This window comes from Empidonax traillii, unplaced genomic scaffold, assembly GCF_003031625.1.
Source record: "Empidonax traillii isolate 1590-97213 ecotype Southwest subspecies unplaced genomic scaffold, ASM303162v1 scaffold591:size1139884, whole genome shotgun sequence".
Taxonomy (NCBI): Eukaryota; Metazoa; Chordata; class Aves; order Passeriformes; family Tyrannidae; genus Empidonax; species Empidonax traillii.
The window spans coordinates 489,532-516,461 of record NW_020955784.1 but is presented as its reverse complement, the minus strand read 5'-3'; the positions used below and the strand labels follow the sequence as shown (position 1 = coordinate 516,461).

Sequence of the window (26,930 nt, the reverse complement as noted above, 5' to 3'; positions counted from 1 at the left end):
GGGTGGCAACAGCACTTGTTTAAGCCAACTAACTGGCTAAGGGGTATCTATTTTCCCTCTCCAGCTATATAAGGAGAGTTTATAGATGGCTCAGATTTGCACAGTGAAAGAAAATGAGACAACAAGTGGGGAAATTTTAACTAGTCATAAGGAAAAATAATTTTCAGAGTAAGAGTAGTCAAACACTATAACTAATTTTTGTCTGTGATTCTCATTACCTATGCATTACCTAGGTATTTAACATTAAAAAAGCAATATTTACAGTAATTCTTTTTATAGTCATCACATCGGAAATAAAATCCCATAAATGGATAAAATGCTTTTTCATTGCTAATGCATGGTAATCTAATGCCCTTTCATGTTAGTAGCCTATAACCGCAAGTTTTTATTTAAAGCAAGAAGATATCATTGAAGGAGGCCAAAAGTATTGCCCAAATACCTGTTGCAAGTATAAAGTTCCTGTTGTACATAAAAACGTATTAAAAAAAAGGTTAAAGTACTGTTAAATTATAAAGTAAATACAAAGTATGTCTACTGATATTTAAAGGTTTTATTTGAGAATTTAGAAATGTGCATGGTTTGGACCTACCTTTCTATTTATAAATATCAGAAGGCTACAGTTCACTGTTCCCTTTAAGCGGCCCATCCATTCTGGAGGTTAAAGAATTTGTTACAGCTAACACCCAAATATCTTATTCCTTTAGCAAAAGAAGGAGTTATTCCTACTTTTAATGCTCATCTGCAGGGTCATTAAATTTTCAGCCAAATGAACTGTTATAACGGAGAGAGCCTAGGTTTGCAGTCCTCGGCTTGGTCAGAGTAGACTAAGGATAGTGAAACCATCACTCCAAAGAGGAGCTGGCAGTAATGCTCTGCCACTTTCTGGGGAAGAAGGCTGCAAACTTAGGCAAGACTGAAAGCAAAAACTGAACAGTACACCCACAATGTGACGGGTGGACATGCTACAAGGAAAGCCCATGGAGCAAGGCAGCCTTTTGTCCCAGTGAGTCTGCACGATGGGAAGGGCCTGTCTCAGCACCAAATGAAGGAAGAAGGGACTTGAACAAAGTTGACATTTGAGTGGGAGTGCTTCCAGTACAGTTCCCTCTACTTTCATTAGGTATTTGCCATATCCCTGTTCTTTCTTTCACAGAGAATCTTCTTTACAGGTTGAGAAGGTATTGAATGGTACGAAAGAGCTGGATCATTACAGAATAATCCAGGATACAATGGGATTTTTTCAACTGGAAGAACATCAGTCTGCTGTGATAATGTCATTTGGGTTGGAACTTGAGTTTAATGTAAAACAAAACCCCTTAAATAAATTCTTTAGTACAAGAACACTTTCAAAAAATGGGTGCATTTTCCTCTTATATGTAGAATCTATCAATGATTAATACTATTGTTGACTTCAGAGCAGGAACACTCCTTAAGTAAATAAAGATTAAGAGCAGCAAATAACAGAACTTTGGACCTTATTGATATTTTTGCAGAATTTCCAATTTCAAGAACTTTTGCTACTTTGCACAAAAGACAGTCAGTGAAATCTTGTCACCACAGAAGTCAATGAAACCATCTTTCTCTCAGGTGGTTGTTTTATGAATGTTGGCCTTACAAATGTTATTGGTATCTCAAAGAAATATTGCAGAACTCTCATGCATAACAGATAAAATAGAGTAACAACTTCAGCAAAAGATTACATGGACCTAAAGTAATTGTATAATAGACTTAGGATTTTGCAAGTCATAGATGAATAAGGGTAATAAGGACATACTTTTAATGCCCACATGCAAGGCCTTTTTGAGACTATACACGTACCTATGTCCCATGTTCTCTCTAGAGATTCTGACTCAGTACAATTCTGAGAACAATTACAACCTCATTCACACATTCTAACCTGTGTGAACACTAGTTTTACTTGAAAGGAAGGCAGTGGGTATCAAAAATTACCAGCATATCTCCTGATTAGGTTTCCAAGGAGTATCCTTCAGATTTCCTCCATTTAAAATGCGCTGCCTGTGGAGGAGGATTTCCCAAGGAGAACATCCCTTATTTATTTTCCTGCTTTTACAGAGAAGTGATAGATCTTACTTGGTACATGCTGTTACAGAACTAGGTTTAAATTACAAGAAGAATAGAATTCTATTCTTCTGAATAGAAACGTAACTTTTTTTTGTTTTTTAATTTCCAGTGAATACTTTGTTTTGAGGAAAACAATACAAATTACTAAGTAGAAACTAGCAGCATCTTCTCTTCTTTACCTTCCTCACTCCTTCCTAAAGGTCAAGGAGGTGATTATGTTTCACAGAACATCTGCCCATCCATTTGGTTTTTGGAATTGCCAAAACCACACTGACTTTTACACTATAAGTGGGAAACATTATAGGAGAAGTATATGCCTTTATGTAATTATAGATGAAGAGGGTAGACACTATAGAACAGTGACCTAAGGTTCTTATTACAGCAGTAAGAGTAATATTGGGCTTATAACTTGACAGAATTTTTCCTAATCAGTTCATCATTCAAATGGGATTCACTGATAAAAAAGACATTTTAAATTAGGTGGAGACTTGTGGGTTATGTAAACTCCTAAAGTGTAAATTCATATAAACTGTTCCTAAAGTCAAGATAGGTTCCTAAATAAAAAATTAACAATGCAGATGCCTGAAAGATGTTGTGATTTTAAAAGCCAGCAACCAAGACCTACCTTACCTTTTTAAAATTCACTGGAAAGCGTCATAACATCCAGTTCTGAAGACACAATCAGATAAAACAGAAAAGGATGAAAATTGTTTGTTCTACAGAGATAGCTCAACAACAACATATCTCCAAGAAGCCACCACCTTCAGGACAGCTAAGAAGACTGTCCCAAATATCTTGAGCTGATCCTGGTTCAAGAGAAACAGATGCCTTTGCTCAGTCCTTCTTAAATGAGAATGAGAAAAGGGGGTCATCTCTAGATGCATTTGTGTCTTCTCTGCCACCCACGAAACATACACTAAACATTGCTCAGCCCCCACATGGCCAGCATGGTGTGCCTTGGTCACTTCCTCTGATAAAAATGAGATTAAAAATTGAGGGGGGGGGGGAGGGAATTAGATCTCACACTCTGTACAAGTACTTTGAATAGTTCACTGGAGAATATTTTCTTTGGCTTGTAACAGAGAAAAAAATAAATGTGTCATCTCTTGATGTTACTTCCTGACCAGCTTGTGATGAGTCTGCCACAATTCTTCCTGAGGTATCTACATGGAGTCCATCTGCATAGTCACAGTTACAAAATACTCATTACTGACAGGCCCCAGGGAACCAGCACAAATCCTCACTCTGCTCAGCTGTACAAAATGGTGTCTGACACTTTTTTTTCAACTTTAAAGCTAACTATTTGCCTCTAGCTCACATTAAGTAGTGAATGACTGTCATCCAGTAAGACGTTAATCAAAGAAAATACAAAACATACTGAAAGCAGCACTTATAAATCTTCTTCTTTCCTGTTGATTTTCTTCAGCCCTTATAAATGCAACCACAATTTCATCAGATATCTTTATTCTAGAGGTCATGGTACAAATGATGAAAGGATTGTAATAAATTTAGGCTTTTTAATAAATTAAAATTCTGTTCCAACTGTTCATTTAAATACAAGGAAACTTTTAGAAGACAGTACTATGTATTTTACCTGTCTTGGAACAGACAAGGTGGCCTCTAACCAAAGGAATTTAGCACTTTTGTTGTCACTGCTAATTCAGAACATGCTACAAATTCTTTTCAAGAATATCTCGCTCATGGTAGTCTGACTTTATAATGTAAGTATGAGATGCTTCGTTTACTGAACTGATCTTAATAATGCATCAGCTACATTGTGTATCTTGTCTCTTAAAGAATTCTCTTTGAAAGAATCCATCTTTCCATTAGATCTGCAAAATTCTCCCTCAATGTGTAAACTGTAAAGAAGAAGGATGAGAGACAAGAATTCAGCTGTTTGCTTCCCTCAGTCTTATTTTCAAATACAAGAAAATCATCTGCATTGTCAGAGGCTGCAAATATACATATACATACATGCATACATACACACACACATTTATATAAATACACATAAATACATGTGTATATGTACACACGCATTTTAGTGTTCCTGATGCAGTGCAAATCTACTTAATCACAACAACAAATTTATCCTCAGATCTATACAGTCTGTCTCACCACCCTGTAAAGGAACACTTTAACTTCAATAATATTTCAGAAACTTTGCAGATGGGATGGAAAAAAACCACCTGTCTGAGAAGATCTGCAAGGTATTTGTGCTCTAACTTCACTTTGTGAGGGCATTTTGGGTCTTTCTTTGAATAGTTCCACAACAGACACTGCTTTTGAGAGAATCAAGAAGTGGCTCCTGGGAGGCAGAGAAAAGGGGATTGATGGTGTAGAAACAAGCAGAAATGTCAAAGGCAAGGAAAAAAGGACGAGGCTGGAAGGCTGTGATGAAGATTCAAACAAAAAGAGATATGAAATAGCTCTAAGCCTCTGACAACCTGCACAGAGAGGCCAGGGATACACATAAGAGGCTACATTCATGCTTATATATTACTGGTGCAATCCACCCAACAAGTGAGATATCAACTTTTTCTTTTACTCTTTTTTTACCACTTTTTTTCCAGTGGAACTGAGATAAACTGTGAGGATATATTGATATGTTGTCCACAAACCTGGAATTCAGGAAAATCCTCTGCTTCCAAAATGTGAAGGTCTTGACCCCAAAATTCTCCCAATATTTTTCAAAACAACAAGAAAGTTACTCATTTGGCAGAAATTACTGGCAAACATCCATTTCATTTACTTAAATTATTATGTTTCTGCTTTTAGCAAAACTAGAATCAAATTCTAAAATAATTAATTAAATATAAACTGTTTTACAAAGATTTAATTATCATTCTGATTTGTATTGTTAAACTCAACAAAAAAATAGTGGAAGAATTGTGAACATGCACCTGGTAAAACAGGTCTCAGCAGTAAAACATTCATTCTTGTGTCATAAACGTGCTCTATCATTTATAGTAAGCTATGCCTTCAAATGTGAATTTCAAAAATAATATTGTAACTGTCCTTTAATTAAAGATGTTCTATTACGTTCCAAAGCCAGAGTAAAGAGTATGATAATTAATTACATTATGTACATTTATTTCAACATTGAGGCTATAAATCCTCATTGGTAAAAAGGATTTGCCTGTGCTGGCAGAACCTTTTTAATCTTTATATGCTCTGTTTCAAGAGAAAACTAATAATTACTAGTAGATTGCTTCTGCTCTCACTGAATGGATTATCTAGGGTGGTAACCACTATGGTCCTAGAGATTAGATATGTAAAACTAGTAGGGAATTGGCCCCTGAACTTAGACATCAAGAAAATTTGTATCCTTTTTCAAAGTCAAATAAAACTTACACTGAATTTTGATACTGGGCAAACTTGAACTACTTTTGTTTTCTTGACTGTCTTTTATGTAATTCTCAATAGCTAATTATCCTAAGTGATTCTGGTAGCTGTTGTAGTATCTGGTATTTAAAACAGAAGCTATATCAGTGACTGAAAATTGTGGAAAGTGTTATTTAAATAGGACTAACTGCATAATTTAACAATTTCCGCTTGCTTACTTCCCAACTGCGCTTATCAGGAACCTGAAGTGTAAATGTTAGTGTTATTCCAAATTCCCATATGCAACACAGGCTGCAAAACAACTCTGTTTCTTTTCTTCATTAATCATTAAGAACAGATAATGTTTATCTAGTCCCCGCACTGGAAAAAAACAGGTTTGAAAGCTCAGCACATTTCTGCTGATCAACTGTATACAAGTTGCATACATAAATGATAAGCAGCATGCAAATGCTTAAACCCATCACATGTCAACTGATTACCTCCTTAGAGCTGAGTGTCTCATTTTCTGGAATAGGCATCATGGGATGACTGGGCTGCTGAGCCAAGATGTCACAAGTTGGAGAGAGCATGAGGTTAAAAACAGGAAAAAGAAATCCACAATCAGTTTAATTTCTATATAAAATATCACTAAAATTTAATAATTAAAGCCAAACCCTCAGACATACAGAGGATAGCATAGCAAGGCAAAGAGATCTCATTTGTGTTCAGTAGACTCTGTTGCTACCCCTTATCTGTATGAAAATCTATTTAAAAGTATGGCCTGTTTTCTTTTATACTATATTCCCATAATTAAAAGAGTGGGGAAGGGATGAAACCCTTTTGAATTTCAAGAAGGCATCTCAAGTAAAAAAACACAGCAAGGGCACCTGCTTTATGATACATTTAGTATGAGATAATGCACATAAAGTTATTGAAAACTGCAACCATATTTCTGTCACTTTGAATATCTTCTTAAATCTTCTCCAAAAGACCTTTCCTTAATTCAAAATTTCATAGACATAAATCATAAAAACATTTAACTAAAAAATGCTGTGTAACAGTAATTAGTATGTGCAGAAAGGAGTCTTAGATCTCAGTAACTTTCCAGTGTTTTGAACATTACATGTCTTGCATCCGACTAATGAAGTTCGATGGATGTGACTCAAGTGAAGAACCATATCGGTTTCAAGGAGATTTTAATTAGAATGCAGGTAAATAGATTATCTGGAGCTTATAAAGGCAATGTCAAGATCACAAGCTTGTGACATTTTCCTATACAATGACACAGAGACATTCTCTTTAAAGCAAAGATTGTTGAAAGCATTGGGATTTGAGTATTTTAGAATTCTATAAAAACAAGACAGGAAAAAGCCTGCTATTTTCGAATTACCAAAGGCATTAATTTGTTTTGGCATTTAGATCAAATAGTAAATCAACAAATGTGTTGCTTAAAAATATTGCTCTTCTTCTAAGAAAATTGATTTTGACACTGTGCTTTTTGAGAAGCAAAATGGATCTGCTACACCGGCCCAGCACACAAAGAAAGATACTGAAGTGGAATGTGCTCTAATTTTCTGAAATTACATTATGGATCTGCTATGTATTGCTCTCTCCCTTTGTGAATTTGCCCTGATTCCTTTTCAGGGAAGAAAGAATCATCTCTAGCAACAACAGCAGCTTTGAACCACTTAACTTTTATTATTGTTGTTGTTGTTATTATTATTGTTATTATTCTTTCTCAAAACGAAAATCAAGTGAATAACTTTAGGTAACAATTTTATTTATTTATTCAATAAGTTTCTACAAAGAAATCATTTTAGGCAAAAGAAGGGTAAGGAAGGGGTAAGGAGCATAGACTGTCTTAGTGGCAGCATCCCTCCCTCTGCTGCTCACCTGGCTTCCAGCATCAGCCAGGCAGCCGGCAAGGTATCCTCCAGACCTCACACCACCCCAGTGCTGCAGCACACACAGGCAGCGTTCGATGGTCTTCATGGGAGACAGAAGTCCCATTTCCAAATCCAGCACCCTGTGACTACCAAGGGTGAGCAGTCCTTGATGATACACATGTACAAAGTTCCAGCAACACCTGAGGTATCTTGGCAAGGGTATTTCATTGGAATAAACTCAAGAGTTGAGTTACCCTTTCCTTCATCAGAATATGGCATCTCTGTATTCCATGCAAAGCAAGAAGGGTCAACCAAAAAGACATGCAGCATTGATCATATCCTGTTCTGATGTGCGGCTAAGTCTTCTGAAAAGAATGGTCCACTGCTTTTAAGAAAGAAAGGTTCCCCAGTCAGATAGTGATTCGAGACTGCAGCAGCTCTTTTCCTCAAATTGCAGACAGACAAACAATGAAAAATGTGCTTCTATTGTGTTATCTCATCCTGGCCTTTCTTGCTGGCATTCATTGCCTACCCTGTTAACCTGAAATGCCCCTCTCAGTCATGATTCTGCCTTACCATGCTCCTTGAGTATAAGGTCTCAAGTCTCTCCTTAGACCTGACAAAGAAATGCATTTGCTTCCTATATTTTGATAGCACTCGCTTTTCAAACTAGAGGGTCAATATGAAGGACAGTCTCCATAGACAGGAAAAATAACCTGTATTTTCTGGACAGATCCCCTTAATATTGATTATTTTGCAGAGCATTAATTGAAACAAGACAAGGAATTCACTGATTAATAATGAAGAAAAAAAGTTGGTGCACTCTTAAGACTTGGAGAAAAAACAAACAATATACAGTTCTCTCTTCTCAAAAGGCTTCTCTGACACAAAACCCTTGAAGTTATCATAGAAGAGTCTATACATTTTACAGTCAGGTGTGTCTAGTCTTAAGGAAGTCACATATGGCTCATTTATAAAGACCTTTATGTAGTACTTAAATGAATATGGATGACATAAACCAAGTGCTGCACTGCTGAAATAGCACTTAGTCTTGCAAGTCCCCCAGAGGAGGCTGTTGGGTTTTTCCCTAGAATCATACAGCTCTGCCTCTTCCATCTGCAAAGAAGCTGAGTACCTTGGCCTGAGTGACCTCATCCTAAAAAAACTGGGGGCAGGCTATCTGTGTTATTTATATCATGTCAATATAATCTGAAATGTGTCAGCCGTGCTGTAGGTTCCCATGCCTGTTCCCTGTTTAACCAAGAGGCTACAGAATGTAGCCTCTGATTTTTCCTAAAAAATAAGATTTTTTGTGCTCTTGAATGCACACCACACAGTCAACATAAAACTACTAGAACATGAAGCAGGTAGAATGAGATGGGATTAACTCTTTCTTACTAAACGTTGTGTTACTGTCATCCTGTAGGAATACGGCCATGTCCACAAGATCTGAGGTGTGAATGCAACTTGGACTATGTACTTTTTATGGGTGTGTTGTGTAGTGAAATCTCATCAAGCTCTGTCACTGGCAGTTTTTCATCTCCAGGTCAAAGTAGCTTGCAAGGAAACCAGCTTCCATCTGCAAATGTGAAAGGATTGTGCCTGTTGATGGTGGGAGACGAATATTGCTTTTCTAGTTTCTCTTCTTGTTTCCTTTGACAGTTACAAAACTCTGCATTACTATTACAAGGTTAATCAATAATACTTAACTTTTTTAGATATTACTCAGTTTTCTGTTAATGTGACATTCTCTTTATTATTTCTAAGAACTATGAAAGAGCAAACTAAATCTGCATTTCTGGCTGCAAAACTGTACTGAGGAGAACAGAATATCTTTACAATACAGAAGTATTTGCAGCATGTAAGATCAAAAGGAAACTACATACCTGGCCAAAATAACGTCTTACAAACTCAGTCAAGGCTTAGAAAAGAGGTGATTATATAACATCTTCTTTAGACCTTTGTTCATTTAGTTCTGTAATCAAGACGGCATATCTGCCTTTAAAAGGTCAGTTTACCTTTATTGTGCTATGAATCACAGCTGCCTCTGAACTAATATAAAGCTTTCTAAAGTGTTCTCAATTTAAGACCTTTTTCATTAATCAAAGTCACTCTCTAGAGGGTCTGCAACCTTTGCTAATTGAGGCACAGGTTTAAAACTGGAACCAGTGAGAGATAACACACATAAGAAATTAGAATATTTCAACTATAGTAACAAGAGAACATTCACATTTACACTATTCTTTCAAACTACTCTGTTAAGTTTTTAATCCCCTTTGAAAATAAATTAGGTACTCTAGACTCTTATTAAGCATAGATACATTCCTTCACAACAGGTAAAATTACTAATTTCTCCAAAGCTGAAAATATTTATTTAGATATGCATAATAAGCAAACATTTTTATAAAACTGTTTTATGGATATACACTTTGTCCGAGTACAAGAACATAAAATCTCATGTACCAATAAATGGTAAAACACCCACAGCAGCAAAGCAAGGACTACCTTCAGCTAAGGGGAAAGAAAATAATATAGCATAAAGGGGCAATTTATGATTATGAAGTCTTTAGTCTCTTTGAAATGACACAGCATAAAATTTATTTCAAAGGTTCAGTTGGTTAAGTACCCAATTTTTTTGCATCTTTCACTTCTCTGTAAAAGGAAAAGTAGAAACAGTGATCACAACATAAATTTATAATGTGCCTTCAGACATTTATACAATAGAACATCCCAAAAGATGTGCAAATCATTATTATACACTACTGTAGCTGTGCATTTTTGTCTTAAAGATCTCAAAGCTGTTTCCAGGCACTGGAACCATGCAAACCTGGTTCCCTGATAGGTTCTCAGCAGACACAGGCCTGGAGGACACCAGAGTGTAATGAGACTGAAAGAATCATAGAAAGATTTGAGTTGGAAGGGACCTTAAAGATCATCTGGTTCCAACTGCCCTTTCATGGACAGGGAAAACTTCCACTAGACCAGGTTGCTCAAAGTCCCATCCAGCCTGGCCTTGAACACTTCTAGAGGTGGGTCATCCACAATGGCTCTAGCCAACCTCATACTGGAGAATACCAGAGGCCGGAGGAGTTACAGGGCTTTGCAGTAGGGATTCCTTATCTATGAGTAGAGTGGGAGGGAGATGCATACAAGAAGTGCATCAATTTTCCTTAGGCTGTCTTTTCCCAGACCAAATTAAATTTCACATGCAGAGCCAGCCCGTGGCCCCAGTCTGACTGGGGATTTTCTGTCAAAATGATTTTTCATTGAAAAATACTACAACAGAAAAATGAAGCTTTCTGCAAAATATTTTAATTTGTCTTGCAAACTTTCACTAGTAATTTAGAAAAATAAAATGAAATATTTAATTGTAAGAAAACTCATCTCTAACTAGAACAGAGTGTTTTCTCTCCTGGATGTTTCACTTTGGAATATTTCCATAAAATACGAAAATGTATTTCACTATCAGTGCACTTTGTGGCAATCAAGGTAAGAGCCTCTCATTTCTGCTGTGCACTAGTGAAGACTACAGTTCTTTGCAGGGCTAATTTCACTATAGGTGATTATGGGAGCTGGAGGCCAGCAAGAGTTCCAGGCCCATAATGAAGACACCAGGCATGAGAACGATAACATCCACATCCATACGGTAAGGCAGCAGAGAAGACAAACACCTTCTAACTACATGGATTAGAACTATCTGCTTTGAGTTAGCTGACATAACTTAAACTATGTATATTGGTTTCTGGAGTATTTAAATATTTTCAAATTTTTACATGTATTAAAAAGAAAATGTCAGAATTTCTGACAGTACAAATACTTGAAATTTCCCTCAGAATATTGACTGTAAACTGCTTATGGACTCACAAAAATTGAATGATTGCTTAGAACTTATGATGCTTCCTGGCCCAAGGAAGGGGCTCACTGCTCACTGAATGATAACAGCCAAAGAACTTTAACTGCTTTCCAAGTGAGAGTGTGAAATGAATTTATTTAATTTTCAGAGCTGGCTTTCCCCCCATGTTTTCTTGCCAGATTAGCCACAAAACAGAATAAGCTCTGTTTTCTGAGTAAGCTTCTGATGCAACAGAGATCTTTGACCTTAGCTACTTTAAATCCAAACGACAAACTTTGACTGAATCTTCAAGAGTGTATATGTGTAACAGTAACCTACTACATAAAAATTTGTATTAAGATCACATTCTACTCGTTATATAACTACTAATATTATAGCCAGTGTTTAACTGAGAAAAAGAGAAAGCTAGTTCATAACATCCTTATTAACCCATAAATACTGGTTTTTTTAATTCAAGTTTTAAGTAAATACTTGGAATTTCTACTTGGAACCAGAACTAGTTATATTTTATACTTTTATCTAACATAACTGAAAGTGCAGTGAATTAAGATCATATTTCAGAGTACCCATTATATCAATACTTGCAGTAAAAGCTAAGTGAATTCCAACTGTGCCAATTTGTCCTTTAAAATGTAAAATTTCCAAAGGCTTATCAGCTAATTGATTACTTTTTCTTGATACCTGAATAGTGTTTTTTACAATCCAAAAAAGTATTGGGAAATTGCATAGAAACATTTGTGTTCAGTGAGGTCTAAGATATGAAGTTCTAGTAGCTCTGGGTGTTTAGGCATAATTTTCATTAAATATGATTTTCCTTCAGGTTTTGCTTTCTCCCTGTCTTCAATAAGAGGTGTACAATTATTATTTTTGTTTCTCATAAAGGTTACACATGCTCCAAATCTCGTTTGATATTTTTTACTCAATTATATATTTCTGCTATTGCTCTTAATAACAACCCTTACCTCTGGTTTGCTTCTGTTCTTTGTAATCTTGTCTTTTATCTTTTTACTATATTACAAGCAAAGACTTGTCCCCAGGTTGCAGTTCCCATTTGCCAAATCATTAATAGATATTTTTAACATTCCATTTTCTACTGTTAAAGAATGTCTACAGAAATGAACTTGTATCCAATCCAAATCCAGTTATGAATCAGGATTCTAGCATAAGAGGCAGACTCCAAGCTACAAGCTTGACCCTAACACCACGTGATGTGCCACAGAATCCCCTTCACAAACAAACAGAGACATTAAAAGCAGATATTAGAAGTGTTTTAGTATTTGGACTGTTGTGTTTGCTTTGGTTGTTCTCCTAAAATGTTTTCCCATATTAATCTGAAGATACAGAAGGCTAAGGTAAGACTCAGAAATTAGTTGCTAGCTAGGGCCAGAATTTCTGTTGCATTTGATAATGCTTATGGTATAAAAAATGTCTGACACTGAAATGCACTATGCAGAAGACCAGATGCAATCACCCGAGAAAGCCAGGGATAAGGATGAACTCAAATTTCATATTATGTAGATACTTCTAAGAATTAAGACAAAGCATTTTAAAGCATTTTTGGGGCTTAAGATTGGTTTAATCTGTGCCAGCAGAGACAGCTTGTATAAATGAAAAGACAGAAAGAAACAGAAGTGGCTGTAACTATGTTCCAAGAGGAAACTTGGACACTTCAAGGCATTCACTAGGAAGCATATTTCCATTTCTAAGCATAGAAAGTGCCCGCTGGGGCTTGATCCTACTGCGTTCAAGAAAAAACTGCTTTTTGTGAGCATGTTTTTTAAATGAACAGAAATACACCAAAGAAACACCAAAGAAATACTATCAACAGCTTCTCCTTGAAGAAATAGGATAGGAAGGCTCTCAAACTTTCCTAACTACACAGATCAAAAGGAGTGACACAATAACCAATTCTTTATTTTTACCTTTGGAAGAGCTGCCTCTAGAGAAGTGGGTAACAGAGTTCATTCCAGGCAGTGCCAGACTTGAGCACTTCCACGTTAAGTGCATGTTGCTGGCTCTCCTGTTGAACCTAAGCTACCTTCAAGTTCTGTTGCTAATTCAATGCTTTTGAAGAAAGTAATTGATTACCAAGTTATGATCTTTCTAAAGAGCTTCATGAGAAATGCCTTTCTTTAAAGATTAACTGAGTGGGAACTCTGGATGCATTTTCTAAAGGCTTTATCAAACCAAGTAAAAAATGATAGAAATGTCATCTGATATCGCTAAAATAACTCAGTAAGCCCAAGAAATTACATAAAAGAATATACAAAGGAGACACTGTAATTTTAATTATTAGCATATTCCCAACAAGGAGGTCCAATTTGCAGCACAGCACTAAAAGCTGACTTATTTACCTCTACACTAAAGCAATTGTTCTGGAACACAGAAGATTGATCAACCACAATACACCTACACAAGTACAACATCTAAATATCAAAGTTCAAAAGAGAGAAAGAAACTGTCTTCTAGAAGTAAAAGCAGTTGGGATGATGTCTGGGAGAAAAGTGCTTTTCCATGGCAACCTTGAAAGGTTGCTGTATTCACAGAATGTCAATACCAACTATGATGCCATTAATCAAATATAAACTCCAATGAGTAGGAGATCGGATGATGAGGTAAATACCACTGATTTCATTTGAAAAATAATGAAGATTCCCTTTAAATATTCTGCTTACCTATGAGCCTGGAGACCTGCAAGTGATTATGGAAGGTTGACACTTTCAGCACAACTACATTCAGTGATTTCAAGAAAACTCCATTTAAGTCCTGGAAAAAAATTGGACTGGCTGAATCCCAAAGTTGGACATTAAAAAGCACTTGTCCTCTGCTACTGTTATAAGTGATGCCTGATCAGACAGAAGTGGCAATTTTTTGATATTTCTCATACTTGATGCAAAAAGCCAGTTCCCTCCAATCCATTTTCAAAGGCTGTATTGCTAAATATTTAACTGACAGGGAGATTTTCACATGAATGCACATAAATCATGTATTCATCTCTTGATGACAGAAAGAAAAAGGAAGTTTTTATAGTCAGTAGGCACGTAGAAGCCATTCCCAGCTAAGGGAGTTACACCCATTCATTCCTCGACTCTTCACTAGGGGAGGTCATTCTCCTTCCAGATGATGTCTGGTTTCCTAAAATCTAGTGGTCTCTGCCCTGACAGATACTTACATCGATTGTGCCTCCATGTGAATCATAGAATCATACATTAGCACGGGTTGGAAGGGTCCACCTTTTTGTGGGAAAGAGAGCCTACGAGAGGTTATCTAGAATTCTGTCCAAACACATCTTGAAAACCTCCAGTGATGGATACTCCACTGCATCCCTAAAGAGGTTGTTCCAGTGATTGGTTCCTCTCACTGTAAAAAAAAATACTTTTGTATAACAACATGAAACCGCTTCTACTGTAAGCTGTACCCAATGTTCCTTGCCTTCTCCATGTGGCTCCCTGTGAAGAGAAAGCCTCCATCCTCTTTGTAAATACCTTTTAAGTACTGGGATACTGTGATGAGGTCCTCCCTGAGCCTCCTCTTCTCCAGGGGGAAAAGACTTCATTCCTTCAGTCTTTCCTCATAGGGCAGGTTCCACAGCCCTTTGATCATCTTTGTGGCCTATTTGTGTACTCTCACCAGTCTGTTTGCATATTTTTTGAATTGTGGAGACCAGAACTGGACACAGTATTCCAGTTGGAGGTTTTTGCTCTTCCACTCTACACAGTCTTCTATCAGAGGCTGGAGGGATTCCCATCAGAAGCAGCTTTGAAGTTAACCACAGAGTTAAATGTTACCTCAGGCTCTCAGTCACTGCAATAGCTGTATTCAAGTTCATGTTCTTAAGCTGTTTTGTTGCAATCAAAAGCAAAGGAAGCTTTTTTAATTGTACAAAGTTTAACTCATAATTATTCAGAACCAAGGAATTTAAATAAGAGCAGCAGCACCTCTGGCAGGAGGGCAGAGTAGGGAAGGAGAGGACAAGAGATATAGCAAGATGAGTAAGAACAGAATCAGCTCACTTAAATGGGCAACATTTTTATTTCAGAAACAGCTTGTTCACAGATGCAAGGAGAGAGCCACAATACCTTGGTTCCCACTGTCTCCTCCTATCAAAGCCAAAACCACATTGTGAAATTATTTGGGACACAACTTATGGATTTCATCAGTTTGAACAGTTATAATCAAAAAAACCTACCAAGTATATCTTTCAGCTTCATCATTGTAATTTCATCATCTATGGAGATTCAGGTACTTGGTAGAGCTTCAAACAAAAACAATCTGGCATGAAGTCAAGGCTGCCTAAACAACACCACAGTGCCCTTCCAATAAAGCACTTCAGACACAGATAGCTGTTATTTTCTTACACCCTAAGCCAACAAATGAAATTATCCTGGGTTTAGGACCTCACCATATCTAGTCACACTAATGTAAGACACAAGTGGTCATTCTGGTTTTTCCCATTTCTAAGGGAGCACTTCTTATAGATAATTTTTTAACAAATGTGCAGGTGAAGAATAACAACTTCATTCACTGGGACCTCCTGTCCCTTCTCAATACTGTATTTATAACATATTTAGAAGGGTTATAAGAATTTATGCCAGCAGGTTTTGCCCTCTAGTGGAACATGAAGCAAAACACAACACATAATTAGAAGGATAACAGGTAGACATGTAGACACTGACCACGTGTTTAGTGGATGCCTGGAGATACAGCTAGTATCACGAGCAATGAGTCACATTGCATATCATCCCTTATCCTAAGAGATGAGGAGTGGAGAGGGAGAACTGCAGGGAATGTACAGAGATAACAGTCCAGGTATAGTTGAGAACGGAAAATAATTCGCATGCTATCAGGATGTTGTTTACAGAAAGGGTTTCAAATTTCAAATTTACTGTTTCAAATTTCAACACCTGATACTGTGTTTGTTGTACTGTGTTTTCTGCTACTTTAATTATTTATAAAAAAATTAAATAATTTCTTTTTAAAAATATTGATAGCTCAGAATGTATTGGGTGGTGCAGGAAATAATAGGCAAATATTGTCAGGGTTTTTATCAACATATATTGACTCAAATGTTAAATACTGATCATGTGGGGGGAAAAAAGTAATCTTCCTTTTCTTATTGAAGAATATTAATATTACAGACCAAAACAAAAACATTAAAAAATTCCAAGTGAAGAATATTTACTCCTAGGGTGAATAAACCTCTGTTTGTATTAAACTAGCCCAGTATTGACATCTGGTTACCCTGTTTCCCAAAAGAACAGCTAACGTGAAATACCAAAAAATTACACTATCTTAATTTTCTTCAGACAACTTTTCCCTGTCTTATTCACTTTTCTGTTCAAATTTCTGAGTTTCTAGCATTGTTTTCATTAGCAACAGCAAATACTCATTTTGATTATAAAAAAAAAAAAACTGCTTTAGTGGTCATATGAACTATTTGCTTGTTCATGTGAATGCCCTTCAATGAACCAGGAAACTTGTCAAAAAACACTTGATTATAAAATCACTGCTGCCTCAGTAAACATGTCAGCTCAGTTTCAGTAAAAATTTAAACCGAACAAAACCCAGCCTATCAAATAAGATCTGGTGAGGAAACCACAACATAGCCTAAAGAAACAGTACCTAATGACTGGTTTTAACCTCTTGCATCTCAAACAAAGCACGCTGTACATCTCAGACTGTGATAATCTCTCCTGGCACCAAGGTCTGATCATTTGCAGATTCTGTGTTAGGAAAAGAGGACGTGGCACTGTATTGCTTTCAGGTTATGCTCCCTTTGCTCAGTCCCCAAGAAAAAAATGAATACCCCATTAATCTGATGTGGGTAAATGTTAAAAGTAAACTGAGCATGACGGATAAAATAGATTATTCCTCCTTGAGAGAAGAAACAGTTTGAATGAAGATTCATGGGAGCTCTGTCCTAGTTGGTCTGGAGGAAGCAAGACCTCACACAAGCTGTGCCAAGGAAAGCAGAAGCTATAATATCTCCAGGGAATCTGGAGATAGGCTTATTTGAGATGCATCTCCCAGAGCACCCGCCACTACTGAATCCTAATGACTCAGCTGAATTTTGCCTAGAATTAAAATTATAAAAGTCTGACAAAGCTCTTGAATCACACCACACTTGATGCTCACCTTATTGTACAAAGAGTTGTAGAGGCTACAAGAATTGTTGTGAACATCATATGTGATGGAAGACAAGTAGCTGAAAGGTCCAGAATTTAGACAGTCAGTGAGGGAGATGGATAGAGGATGCAAAGGGGACTTGGAGAAATCAGTTTAGTTGGATACAGAGGGTGTAGGAGAGCAGTCTTCAATGGGGGAAAAAAAAAAAAAAGAAAAAGCAAAAGAGTTAACGGGTGCAAAAAAGAAGTCTGGGCAGAAAGCTAAGTGCAACATTTTTACATTTCACAGGTCTTGATGATTCACCAGAAAAAGTACTTGTGTGCACACACAAAAACTTGCTGTAGGTGTCCCACTGAACCAACTATACTTTGACTGGGGTCCAGTGCATCTCCCCCCTGCTGCTCAACTGATGCTCAAGTGACAGAAAAAGAAAGTCCTGAAGCATCTTGTGCTAGGATAAAATGGCCACATTTGGGAAATTTTATGAGAGGGTGGACTGGGACCAAAATGAATATGAAAACAGTGCCTGAGAGGTACAACAGAAACTTTGCCTTATCTATGAACTAGCAGGAGCACTCCAGGCTTTTTAATAAGACTCTAACAAACCATTTCAGATATTTAAGAGTTAAACCAGTGAAGGTGCAAACACAATATATTTCACTGCTCTAAGTTGTCAGCAGTCAACAGTGTTTCTGGTTAAAAAAAAACCCAAACAACAATATGTATGTTCTTTTTGCACCTAAAGGATAAAATACTTTTTTAAAAAAGATTTTGGCATACATCTCACACTTAGGTTTTTGTCAAGGCTGTTGACATAATACATCCTGAGTTCTCACCAACTTGGCTGGCTGAGTTTAGACCAGAAACTTCCCTGTGCTATGCCTTTTGATCTCTAGAACAGAAAACATGTGACAAGAGCTGTGATTAGTTCCAGCACAAACTAATGCATTGCTCACCAAAATAGTGAATGTGAGCAAACAAGTGGATCAGAGCCTGGAAGGAGTCACTTCACACCAACCTTGCCTCCTTGTCAGAGGCACCAGTTCTGCTTCTATTAATGAAAAACCTTGGCAAACTGGTCTCACAAGTTCATTCCAAGTGTAACTAATATCTCTTTATTTCATCCTTATCTGGCTTCCTTCATTGCCCAAAGTGTTGTTGTTTTTTTTTTATATGACAAAGGAGTCTAAGTACATTCTTGCTAATAAATATTTGCAAGCACATTAATTCTCTAATATTCTTTGTAAGTCTTTTAATATTATTTAACAAAATGTCTTATTTTTCCCCAGAAAGATTCTGTTTCCCCAATTTGAAATCAAAATCTTCATAAAGCCATCATATCAGCACTGTTCATGAGTTACATCTACTTCCAGTATATTTTGTGGTGCTTTTTTGAACAAATTGCAGCAGACTTGCAAAATTCTTGAAATGTTACTGAAATGCACTAAAATGAAAAAATTCCTTCTCATGATGGGAAAAATACCATCTCCAGTTAAGACATCCAAAAATGTGGAAGCTTAATACTGTTGGATTGGAACCTCAGAAATAATATACCCATCTGTAAAAAGTGTTTGAAGGTGACATGCACAACCTCTTTATAGTCTATCCAGAACACAGATGAAAAGAGCTATCTGTGAGCTGAGTTACATCCTTTACACATGATCTTTACTAATTTTTTTTTCCTCTATTCATCACTTTGAATTATCTGCACAAGAACAGCTACCTGTTACAGAAAAAACTGCTATTATTTTATAAGGGAAATGGTCTTTTTCCACATAGGGACTTGTCTTAATGAAATGAAAAGTAAACAAGCTACTCTCTAGTGTGCAAAAAAACCTTTGTGTTCAACAGAGGGACATGAAGCTGAGGGTCACAAGTTACAGCTGCCTGCATCATTATGTCTCAGACTGGATGTCACCCACATAGTCACCAGTGGTCAGTGCCACACTGGGAGGTTTGACAGGGCAGAGAGGTATTGCAGAGGTCTAAGAAAAATCAAAAGAGAGAAATTAATAAAGCTGATATCATCTGAAATCTCATTTAGTCTCTATCCTCCTCAAAGATGCAGTCTGAAAGGGACTGTCATTTCAAGATGGGCTTGCAACATCATCAAGAGAGGTTGTTGTTAGTAATAGTACCAGAGAAAAAGAAAAACTCAGAGAGAGGGAGGGGAAAGAAATGTAAGAGCTGAACCTCCCAGCATGACTGCAGAAATCTTCAAAGAAAACCTGAGAAAATCAGTAACAGTATGAGCAGTTTTGCTCTCAGCCACAGTCAATGCCTGCTAAATTCTTTTTTGAGGACAAGTGGATTAGCACTAGCTCTTCCACAGAGAGCAGAATGCTTAGCTCCTAGTCTCCTAGTTTTAATTCCCAGCTCGTATATCCCATGTAAACAGTAAATTTACCTGATTTGGGGGCAACATTGGCAGGAACAACTACCCCTCTCTGGAAGTCAGGCACCATGCAGCCAAAAATGCTGTCTTACTGAGAGCAGGTGAAGAGGGAGAATAAGTGTCTTTAAAGGCTAAAAATCCAGTGACTAGAGACAAACACAGCAATTTTCAAACTATTGTCTGGGCACCCAGCCCAGTCCCAGTCAGTGCTGCAGCACTCTTACAGGCACTAAAACCCCTCCGGAGAGTTTCACAGGTGCTGTAAGATTGTGAACATCCTCATGTGGGCACCCAAGTCTCCTCCACCCACAAGGGACTTATATTAGCACCATAAAACTACTCTGAGAGGCAAGAGCTGAAATAAAAAGCATATACTGTCTTCTTCATCACTTTAGTGTTTTCCCTAGATCTGGATATGATTGTACTATTAACTGTCCTCCTGGACCACCACTAGAATCACATAGCCATTTCTCACACAAACAAAACCAGTTTCTGTTAAGTAAGTGAATCCATCTGAATACAAGTCACAGTACTTCTTTTTTCAGAATGAAGATGTCTTAATAGACATCTTCTAAAATAACAAGTATTTTACAGAAACTTGTAATATTACTTGGATTAGGATAAAAATATAAATTTATCAATATTATAAAGCACATAACAGTGTTCTTTCAAATAAAGGAGGAAAAATTGAGCATACTAATTGTGAAATCACCTTTTCTAGCTATTAAGGTCAGTGCATGATTTTTTTCATTCATTTTAATATGTAGCTTTAATATGAAATTATTTTGGCTTTTGTTGTAACAACCACATTGGTTATTGGACTTCAGTACTTCAGTAATATGTACCACAAGTAACTTATAAAGTGTAAGTTGTTTGGTTTCCATAATTAGCTTCAAATGTCAAAATGCTTCAAGCTATGGCAATAAGTCCAGGTTTGTATTTGCCTGAAAAGATGAAGTTTGGTGATTACATCATTTTTTCATCAGAAAAAATATAGCCAGCAGAATCAGTGCCTAGACCTGATGAAAGAGAGGCATGAGTTGCCTCTACCTTTGCAGGAAGGCTCCACTGAGGTGGCCTAGGGCAGAAGCTCCCCAGCAATAGCTCCAGGTCAGCTCTCCTGCTCTTTCATTCCAGGCAAATGGAAGCACAGTACCTTGGCATCAGAAGGTTTTCAGTAAGTCAGAGCATGAATGATGCACTATCAACTCACCTGTGGTATCTGAACTCAAAGTTTCACAGTCAACATCAAAAGTTCAGAGTAAAATTGTTAATCACTATTTTAGTTCATTTTTTTCCTTATATTTCATGTAAACTCTACATTCTATAGAAACCTTCTGATGCCACTCATATGTGTTCCTGGAATCCACTTATACTGTAATTAATTCACCTCTGTTTGGACTGCTGCAAAACCCTTGAAAAACTCGGATTTTTCTACAGCAAGTTATGGGGATGAAAGAACTAAAATTAAAATCTTAATTAAATTCTCTTCTAAGGGGAGAGGCCTGCCATTGCTTAAATTTCTAGTGTGACTAGAGAGCCATAGGAGTAAGAGAAATTAAATTATTATGGTATTTTCTTCACATTGTGTCTGACAAGAGGACTATTGGCTTCATTTTTCTTCCCTCCAGATGGAAGATTTGGAACATATTGGATAGCTTAATAACAGGGACATTTAGATTATGTATCACATTTAAGGCTTATTTGGCAACAACGCACACAAACATAAATGTATGAGAAAAGGCTGTCAGAGCCGTTCATCTGGGGTTTCTCCAAGATAAGGACTCACAAGTCAGCAAAGTTCAAGATGTGTTTTTGCAAAGTGATCCTATGGCTTCAGGCAGAGGGCTGTGGAAGAAGAGAGCACCTTTGCTGCCCCCTAGGCTGACCAATAATGCTCCTCACATGTGGTAGAAGAACTGTATCCTCAAGCTGTGGAGCAACATGGATATGAACCCTGGGAGCTGCGCGCTGGGGAGCGACATGAAAACACACTGGGGCTCTTCTTCAGTCTTCCTTGGAAAGGGAAGAGTGAACCTTGCCAAGTCCATGCTGTCATTTCTTTTTTGAGAAGATTCTGGTCTGGGCCCCAAATGAAAGAAGAACTTTCTAATAGATCTGAACTAGACACCTGCTTGAGCACAAGATTTCAACTTTCTTTTTCTACAGTGTTTCCTACAGACATCATAAAGTGGTCCTCTACTCAACATACAGGTTTTTACATCACCAGAAAAAAATGTCCCTGTGGAAAGCCCAGCTGCCCACCTCCAGCTTGTATACTTTCCTTTAGTAGCCAGGTGCCCCTTGGGGAATCATCTAACTTTGCCGAAAAAAAGAAGAGACCAGGACAAAATAAGGATCTATGTTTATTCCATCATCTTTGAGGAAACTAGCTGAGGCTATAAAATCTTTCAGAGTGAAAGCTACTCACCTGCTCAATACCTTGATCACTGATTTCTTCAAGGTACTTTTTAAAAGGATTGGGTTGATAGGGCTCCTCCTTTTGCTGTGCACTCTTTCCTTTCACCAGCACAGGACGAATGACACCGGGTTTTGTCTTGACCCATAGAAAATGCAGGAGAAAAGAGATGGAAGAAAAATAATATAAAATATTGTACTGACTAGACTTTGAGAAGTTTTATGAATGACATATTTCACCACCAAAATTATTCAGGTGTCATGCTGCCTGGACTACTTTTAATGCAGATTGTAGACAAAAATGGCAAGAGATGTTTTTAGGCACAAAACCTCATAGCTACTGAGCTGTCAGTAGCTCAGTATGGTTTGTGGGTTTTGCTCTCTGTTTGTGTGCTGGCTGTTCAGCTGCATCTTGATAAGTTCAAGTCACACTTTATGCACAACTACACTTCTGCTTTCACACTGGGTTGCTCAAAACACTAACTGTGAAACAAGGAAGGACAACATGTGATGATGTAATTTAACTTACAACCAGGTTGGGGGAAAGTCTTTCTGAGGACTAACAGCAATGATTGCATGATGGATTTTATAGAGTCATAGAATCACAGAATCATTTAAATTGGAAAAGGCCTCTAAGATCATCAAGTCAAACCATTGACCTACCACTGCAAAGTCCAAGACTAAACTATATCCTTAAGTGTCATAGCTTTCCAGCCACTCTGCCCCAAACCTGTAGTGTTCTATGGAGTTGTCATGACCCAAGTGCAGAACCCAGCACTTGGCCTTGTTGAACTTCATACAGTTGGCCCTGGCCCACTGATCCAGCCTGTCCAGATCTCTCTGTAGAACCTTTCTAACCTCCAGCAGATCAACACCCAATTTGGTGTCAACTGCAAACTGGCTGACTGTGCACTAAATCCTCTCATACGGATCATTGATAAAGATAGTAAGCAAAACTGGTTTCAATACTGAGTCCTGGGGAACACCACTTGTGACCAGTCACCAGCTGGATTTAACTCCATTCACCAACACTCTCTGAGCCCAGCCATCCATCCAGTTTTTCACCCAGCAAATCACCTGTCCAACACATGAGCAGCCAGTCTCTCAGGAGAATGCTGTGCAAAACAGTGTCAAAAGCTTTACTAAAGTCTAGATAGACAACATCCACAGCCTTTCAATCCTCCACTAAGCAGGTCACTTTGTCAAAGAAAGAGATCAGGTTAGTCGACCTGTACTTCTCTAGATCCTCCTTGTGGCTCGTCTTGTAGATGGATGTTTTGCTCACCTCCAGTCAACTGGAACCTCCTCAATTAGCCAGGACTGCTGGTAAATGATTAAAAGTGGCTCAATAAGCACTTCTGCCAGCTTCCTCAGTACCCATTTGGCCCCGTGGACTTATGTGTGTCTAGGTGGTGTAACAGGTAGCTAACCATTACCCCTTGGAATACAGGGACTTCTTCCAACTCAGGAGGCTGGTACTCAAAGAACAACTGGTCTTTGTATTAAGATTGAGGCAAGCAAAGCATTAAATACTTCAGCATTTTCCTCATTCTTTGTCACTATGCTTCTCCTGATATCCAATCAAAGATGGAGACTCTCCTTTGCCCTCCTTTTGATGCTGATGTATTTATAGAAACATTTTTTATTGTCTTTTACATCAGTGGCCAGATTTATTTCTAGTTGGGCTTTGGCCCTTCTAATTTTCTCTCCCCATAACCTCTAAACATCCCTGTAGTCTTCCTGAATTGCCTGTTCCTTCTGCAAAAAGGTATAAATTACCATTTTTTCCCCAAGTTTTAGCTAGGGCTCTCTGTTTAGCCAGGCCAGTCTTCTTCCCCAAGAGCTTGTCTTTCAGCACATAGGGATGGCTGCCCCTTAAATATTTCCTTCTTGAAGAATGTCCATTCTTCCCACATTCCTTTGTTCTTCAGAACTGATCCCCAAGGGACTCTGCCAAATAGCCTCCTAAACAGGCCTGTCCGAAAGGAGGTAGAATGTGATTCCAGTAATCTATCTCTTGTACTCCCTGGTACTCTTCAACCTGTTCACCTCCTCCCAGGGTGCTGTCACTGAGCAAAGGAGCTCCTCTACACGGGCCCACCACCTCCCACAGGGGGTTTCACTGCTGTTGCCGTGGCTCCTGGCAGCGTTCTCAGCTCCCTCTGAGGTTCCCCTGGTTCGGGAAACCCCTCTGTGCACCCTGCTGAATACTCCACTGCCGATCATGCCAGCACCAGAGCTGCTCCCCTCAGTGACTGAGTGACAGTATCTTTAAGAGTTCACTTGAAAAAGTGGAATTTTAGTGAATTTAATAAGCATGGATATGTGATACCCATAATTTCAGACAAATTGGATTGTTTAATCAAGAAAAAATTCCTTGGTTAGCTACCAGTCACCCCAAAAATTTTACTATGAACTTCTCAATTCAGTACATCCGTGATTTTCTGAATTCTTGCAGTAAAATCTAACAAGATATATTGTGGCATCAACTCTAAATGGAGGTTAAGGGATAATTTTAAAATAGACTTGTTCAGTAAGGAAAAAAAAAGGAAGAAAAAGTATACTTTCTCATTGGAATTTCATAATTTAAGTTTTGGAAGGTCTTTTATTGAATTTAGAATTCTAAATAAGTCAATTGTGTTCTTCTCTGTTATGACTACCCCATAGAAATTGCGTGATCCCTGTCACAACTTATATAGGTAACAACAGGTCTGCTGCTGAGCTCCTTCTGTGATTGCTGTACAGAGGGGCAGATTGCCCAGATGGGACTGAGAAACAGGTGCTGTCACAACTCCCCATCCTCAGTATCCAGATGGGTATAAAAATACAGAGAAAAAACTTGATTTACTATTATATTTATTTATACATACTATTATAATTATTTATACAATAAATATGTACACTTAATAACACCATGCTGTCTATTTATAAGACCAGTACACTTCTGCAGTCTGTCTGGAAAAAAGAGAAGCTTATTATGAAAGTAAGCTTAAAACTATGCAGCTGAGATTGCTGGATGTAGCATGCAAACTGAGTTATGGATCACCTTAAAATGAGATCTGCAGACAACCAGCAAGGATAAGGCGAGAGGGGTGTCCATTGGAGGGGAGGGTACAGGAGGCAGGAAATGTCCTCATGTTTTGTGCTCTGCTTCTGCCCTGGGAAAGGACAGAGCAGTGCCCAAGGTCTGAGGTGAAGATGGCAGAGACAGGGAGGAGCACAATGCATTTGGGAAGAGCAAGGCCCAGGAACCAAAATATCTTCCCGTAACTTTGTGATTTATGCCCTCCTCCCTCCTTTCAACAGGTTGGGTCACTTTCATTTGCCTCCTAAGTAAGAAAAATATACAGCTGAAAGCAAAAAATCAGCCATGCAGTCATACTGTTTTTAAAGAGTAATAACTGCCAAGTTATTATTATTATTACTCTTACATATCAAAAACGTTTTCATTACAAAGATCAACTTAGTGAAGGTTGCAGTACTCATTTAATGAATTTATGGCCCATAGTTCATGACTTATCTTTGTAGGATTCATCATAAAATACTTATTTTCCTATCAACATTTCTGAAAAGCATCCATAAAAATGTCTGGCTTTCAACAGAAAGGTAAATATGAAGCTAAAAAGAAAGGTACACTTGTTATTGAGTCATCATTATATACAAAGGACTTGTGGCCTTCTGGCACTCCTCCACACCATGTAACTATGCAATTAAAAGCCCATTGAGGTACCTGAAATCATCAAGGATATGCTACTCTCCTTATGTAAGAAACCTCTTCCAAAAGCATGAGGTAGAAATGCTTTTAAGGTCACATTTTCCAAAGAACAATCATGCACTCAAGTGCTGACTGAGTCATATGTTTATGTCTGACACTGCTAACAGAGTGACAGATATCAACCAGAATTCTAAATACTTTATTAGCTCTCTGAGAAGCTACATAAAATCTTTGATCCAAAACTAAAAACTTGAACTCTCCTTGATGATGGTTGTCACAGCTGACACTGCTGAGAAACAAGTTAAAACTCAGTTTTGCCAAGGAAAATGTTGGTCCACCTACAATAACATTAAAAAATGGTAAAGGCTATTATGGTACCACTGGGCTGCCATGATACCTTTACAGCCTTTCAACAAATTACACACGGCCGAGACACAAGTTCCAGAGCTGACCCATAATCAGAGGTACTGATTTAGAGCCACAGTGCTCTCTGGCATGCTTTTGGCCCAGGTCAGCAAGTGCACAATCAGAAATAAGCTATAGGCTGGGCCAGGACGCCTCTCTATAGGAAGCATAGACGTAGCCACCCTCCTTCAGAAACAGAGGGTATTTTGCATGAAAATGAACCTTCCACAATACTTGTCTGAAAAGTCAGACGACTGAACTTCTTATTGGCAGGTGTATGGCCAGGTTCACCTCTAATTTTTTCCTCTGCTGTTATGACAGTGGCTGGCCCTGAGATCTTGCTGAAAATAGTGGGTCAGGTCCCAGTTGCAACCCCGCCCCTCTCACAGCAGGGAGGTTGAAACTAGTTGGTCGCTAAAGTCCCTTCCAACCCAAATCCTTCTATTACAGTGAATCAGAGAATCCCCAAAAAGAGAAGTAATTAGCTGAATAATAAATTCTGCACAATTTCTAAGTCAAAATGTAGCAACTGAAGAATCATTCATGAGTAGAGGTCACGGTGTTCTCAGAGACAGCACTGCTGCCTGAACAAACAATATGCACAAGAATTCCAGTGTAGTGATAGCAACTTAAAACCAGTGAAATAAAATAAACAGTTAAACAATTACAATACTTACTTTAAAAAAAAAAAAAAAAAAAAAAAAAAAAAAAAAAAAAAAAAAAAAA

The 26,930-nt window shown here is 37.8% G+C and overlaps 1 protein-coding gene across 3 annotated transcripts in view; it reads right to left on the bottom strand.

Moving 5' to 3' along the window:
* The window catches only part of MLIP (muscular LMNA interacting protein), a 104,878-nt gene that overhangs the window by 4,904 nt on the left and 73,044 nt on the right, over positions 1-26,930 (bottom strand). For 2 of the 3 annotated variants that reach the window (XM_027898322.1, XM_027898323.1), the window contains 2 exons: positions 22,098-22,223; positions 5,907-5,963 (listed from right to left, as the gene is read on the bottom strand). In XM_027898322.1, coding sequence (XP_027754123.1) covers positions 5,907-5,963; positions 22,098-22,223 — 183 coding nt within the window. The remainder of the gene's footprint in view (positions 1-5,906; positions 5,964-22,097; positions 22,224-26,930) is intronic. The other variant, XM_027898324.1, reaches the window with a different exon arrangement.